Below are 4,574 nucleotides of genomic sequence, written 5' to 3'. Positions count from 1 at the left end.
CCAATGGTCCCAGAAGAGCTAGTGCTCTGAAGATCTGGGCCCCAAGCTCAGGGGTAGTTTTACTCTTACAGGGCTTATCTGTGCTGTTGTAGTTGGCATGAGCTGACAGGTTGATTTGTCCTCAGGCGGTTACAGACCACAGGGAGTCGCTATGGGCTACAGGCAGTTACAGAGCATGAGATTTTCAGACAAGAATTTAGGCAATACATCTGTTATCTAAACAGAACAATCAAAGGGGAGAGTGAGCCTTCAGTTGATCTTGAGATCACTCTGACCTTCGGCCTCTGCAGGAAGCATGTCTACAGAAGCAGAACAAAGAGCTGATTACAAGGTTAGGCATTTGAGTGGAAAATTCGTCTTCATAACTAGAAAGGGCAAACTGTAAATGATGAAAAACTAGAGGAAAGTAATACTACAACAACATAAAGTTAGTCTCCATATGAACGTAAAGGTTATAATAGGTGGGCAGGTCAGGAATGAGTAGATGGGTGAGTGGAGCAAGAATTACTAGAGAACAGTGTCTTGGAGAAGTGGGGCTTAAGTTAGCTTGAGAGAGATGTAAGTATCCAGGTACCCAGTTTGCCTGCCTGATCATTGCGAGGGGATCTGAGAAATATTGACTTGTCTCAGGCAAGTCAAGCACCATGGTCATATGCTGATTTTATCTAATTTTTGGAAAGGGCAGTAATGGGAACAAGAAGCTATCAGAATCACCTGAGGAGGGTTTTCAATTTACAGAAACTTATAGATCCTTGTATTCTTTCCATTTCTCCCCAGCAAACTCCCTCAAATAGGGGCATGTTAATCTAGGAAAGAGAGTGAGAACACCCGAGTGTAAACAGTACCACTGGAAAAATTAGAACTGCGAATCTAAACGTTTGATTCATCAAAACAACAGAATTGTTCCAAGAGGAATTTTTTAAATGAATATTCATTTAAAATCACACCATTGTACAACTTACTGAAAGGGAGAAGATATTTGCTTATGATACACCTGATAAAGGGTTAATATCCAAAATATATAAAGAACTCATACAACTAAACAAAAACAACAAAAACAATCCAATTAAAAAATGGACAGAAGACCTGAGTACACATTTCTCAAAGCAGAAATACAAATGGCCAGTAGACATATGAAAAGATGCTCAAGGTCACTAATCAGAGAAATGCAAATTAAAATCACAACTGTTAGAATGGCTATCATCAATAAATCAAAAAACAAGTGTTGGTGAGGATGTGGAACTCTCATACACTGTTGGTGGGATTGCAAGTTGGTATAGCCACAATGGAAAACAGTTTGGAGGTTCCTCAAAAAATTAAAAATGGATCTACCTTTTGACCCAGCTATTGCGCTTCTGGATATTTATCCAAAGACAACCAAAACAATAATTCTTAAAGATTTGTGCGTCCCCATGTTCATGACAGTGCTATTCACAATAACCAGGATATGGAGGCAACCTAAATGCTCATCAATGGATGATTGGATAGAGAAGTTGTGATTCATATACACCAGGGCCTCTCAACCATCAGGCCATGTACAGGTACTGGTCTGTGGCCTGTTAGGAATTGAGCTGCACAGCAAGAGGTGAGTGGCAGACAAGGAGCGAAGCTTCATCTGTATTTAGAGCTGCTCCCCAGCGCTAGTAGCATTACCACCTCAGCTCCACCTCAGATCATCAGACATTAGATTCTCATAGTACCGGTCCTTGGTGTCAAAAAGGTTGGGGACCGCTGATATATACAATGGAATATTACTCAGCAATAAAAGAAGAGAGAAATTCTACCGTTTGCAATAACATGGATGGACCTAGAGATTGTTATGCTGAGTGAAATAAGTCAGAACGATAAATACTATGTGATTTTACTTATATGCAGAATAAATTTATTCTAAGGAATAAATAGAACAACTAATCAAAAACAGACTCACAAATATAGAGGACGGTATAGCTATAGGGGAGGAGGGTTGGGAAGCTGGGTGAAAGAGGTGAAGGGTTAAAGAAGTGTGAATTAGTAGTTGATAGATGGTCACGGGGATGGGGAGCACAGCATAGGGAATACAGTTAGCAATAATATAATGGCTACGTATAGAGCTAGAGGGTGAAAGGTGATCAGGGGGATTGTTTCATAAACTATATAAGTGTCTAAACAATATACTGTGTACTTGAAACATAATAAAATAAAATGCTAAAACAATCACGCTTTTAATTATTGAAGAATTTTTTACTGTTCAGGGGTTGATGTGATTTTTATACAATACAATGACACTTGGTGATCAGGTTACATACAGCAGATTGGGAGTTGAATCTAAGTATCAGAAACCCTTGCAATTACAGAAGTCTTGCTGGTTATGAAGAAGTTATCTAAGGTCTAGAGTGTTAAAATTGTACTTGTGGAAACATTTACTCTATGTTAACATATCTTTTTAACTCTTCGTACTTTTTTACATTTAAGCTAGATGAACTCTGGAAGTCCCAGTCAGGAATAAGTCAGGTCCCAGATACTCTAGTTAAATAATCATCTGCTATAGATGGGAATATAGATAGTTTCCATTCATATGAGAACCACTGACTTAAGTGCTAAATTAATAACTGATATCTATAAATAAGTTGGACTTTGTTTACCCAAATTATTTTCATGTATATAGCCCTTTATGTCAAATGTATTAATACGTATTTTAAAAATCATTCTCATCTTTGCTACCGTCTTTTAATAGACATTTTTCTTTTTTTAAATTCAGAACCTTTATATGTAAAGAACACAGAAATGAAAAGAAAAGTAAATGCTGGCAAGTTGAGATTGAGTCCTAATGAGGAAGCTTTCATTTTAAAAGAAGATTATGAAAGAAGACGAAAACTGAGATTGCTACAGGTAAAATTTATTTGAAACAAAATTTCAATTCTTTGTCTTCCCCAAATTATTAGTATTTTTTGTATTAGTGTGTTTGAAATAAAATGTCGCATTTAAATCCTTTTCTGGCTGTGCAAGAGCTCTGGTTCTTGCATATTAACTAGTTTTTGGAACGTTTGAGAAATTGGCTGAAATGGTAAATAGATGAAGAGTTGGAGGATGGGGATTATTTGACTCAATAATTATTGGAAAATAGTTCTTTAAATATTTTTTAAATTATGTGTAACTGATGAAGATTAGAGCAGGAATGACTGGAGAAGACTTACTAGAAAGATTATTAGCTGCTGAAACAAATTTATTAAGTAGATTTTTTTTCTAGAAGTCTTTTTACAGTAAGTTAAGTCTTTGTGAAGCATATTTTAAGTACCATTATGCCTAGAATTGGGGATGATGTACCACAGATATGGAATGTTAGGTCTATGTGTTCCTATCTTAGCTATAAATTTTGTTGAATCATGCTTAAGCATTTTTAGCCTCTTAAATTAGGTTATTAGAATGATAAAGGCATTACCATTGGGCTTGATGCGGGGAGGGAATCATTACTAATCAATCATTTCTACACCATTTGGATGTTTTTGCTTTACATAGATCTTATCTATTATAATATCAAGAGAATTGATAGACCTAAAGAGAATTTATTTAATTTCTTATTTTCAAATAATTTTTCAAAAAACTTTAAGCTTCTTTTCATATAATCTGTTAAATATGCGTTCTTTAGGTTCGAGAACAAGAAAGGGACATTGCTTTACAGATAAGAGAAGATATAAAGCAGAGGAGAAATCAGCAATTTATTCGTTTGGCAGAGGCGCTAAGGACAGAATGGGAAGAATCACAAACTCAGAAAATAAAGAACTTGGAACAACTCTATTTGGCAAGTTTAAGAAGTATGGGAGAGGGACATCAACGAGCCAAAGAAAATGTAAGTGAACACTTATTTGATTATCTCTTTGTGGTAATAATATTGGTTAAAAGTAAATTGTATTTGTTAAATGCTTGTGTGATAAAAATGTTTTCTTATATAGAATTTGCTTGGGGCGGGCTGAACCTTTATTGTGAGTTTAATGTAATTTAAGACTGCCGCTAGGTTCATTTTCTAGTAAGAGTCATGTTAAGTAAAATCTGTCTTCCTGCTATGTTTAAATTAACTTTATTCTCTTTCAGTCCTAAGAATATGGGCAAATAAGAGAGTAACCTTCTGAATCAGAAGTTGTTATTTCAAGCATTTTGGACAGATTCAGTGGGGTGGATTCAAATTTCTCATTTTGTTATCATTCCTCATACCTCTAAAACATGTATAGTTGAATGTATAGATTTCATTCACAGAGAGTAAAAATTCTTTGATGACTTTCAGAAATGCAAAGTAGAACTTAACTCTATTTAAGACTGCTTTCTAGCCTTATTTTATTGTTTATTGTGATTTATGGTTGGAAAATACAGGCCTACCTCAGAGATATTGAAGTTTCGTTCCAGACTACCACAATAGAGTGAGTCACAGGAATTAATTTGGTTTCCTGGTGAATATAAATGTTATATTTACACTATATTGTAGTCTATTAAGTGTACAGTTGCATTATGTCTAAAAAACAGTGTACATACATCTTCATTAAAAAATACTTCAACATTAAAAAGTGCTGACCATCATCTGAGACTGTTGGAAAAATGGCTCT

The 4,574-nt window shown here is 35.2% G+C and overlaps 1 protein-coding gene across 1 annotated transcript in view; it reads left to right on the top strand.

Moving 5' to 3' along the window:
• The window catches only part of CEP295 (centrosomal protein 295), a 52,422-nt gene that overhangs the window by 12,548 nt on the left and 35,300 nt on the right, over window positions 1-4,574 (top strand). The window contains exons 2-4 of the mRNA XM_011374776.2: window positions 2,738-2,868; window positions 3,626-3,826; window positions 4,345-4,391. Of these exons, the coding sequence (XP_011373078.2) occupies window positions 2,738-2,868; window positions 3,626-3,826; window positions 4,345-4,391 (379 nt within the window). The remainder of the gene's footprint in view (window positions 1-2,737; window positions 2,869-3,625; window positions 3,827-4,344; window positions 4,392-4,574) is intronic.

The sequence above is a fragment of the Pteropus vampyrus genome, unplaced genomic scaffold, assembly GCF_000151845.1.
Source record: "Pteropus vampyrus isolate Shadow unplaced genomic scaffold, Pvam_2.0 Scaffold254, whole genome shotgun sequence".
Lineage (NCBI taxonomy): Eukaryota > Metazoa > Chordata > Mammalia > Chiroptera > Pteropodidae > Pteropus > Pteropus vampyrus.
The sequence above is the reverse complement of the archived record's forward strand: the minus strand, read 5'-3'. Positions and strand labels throughout refer to the sequence as shown.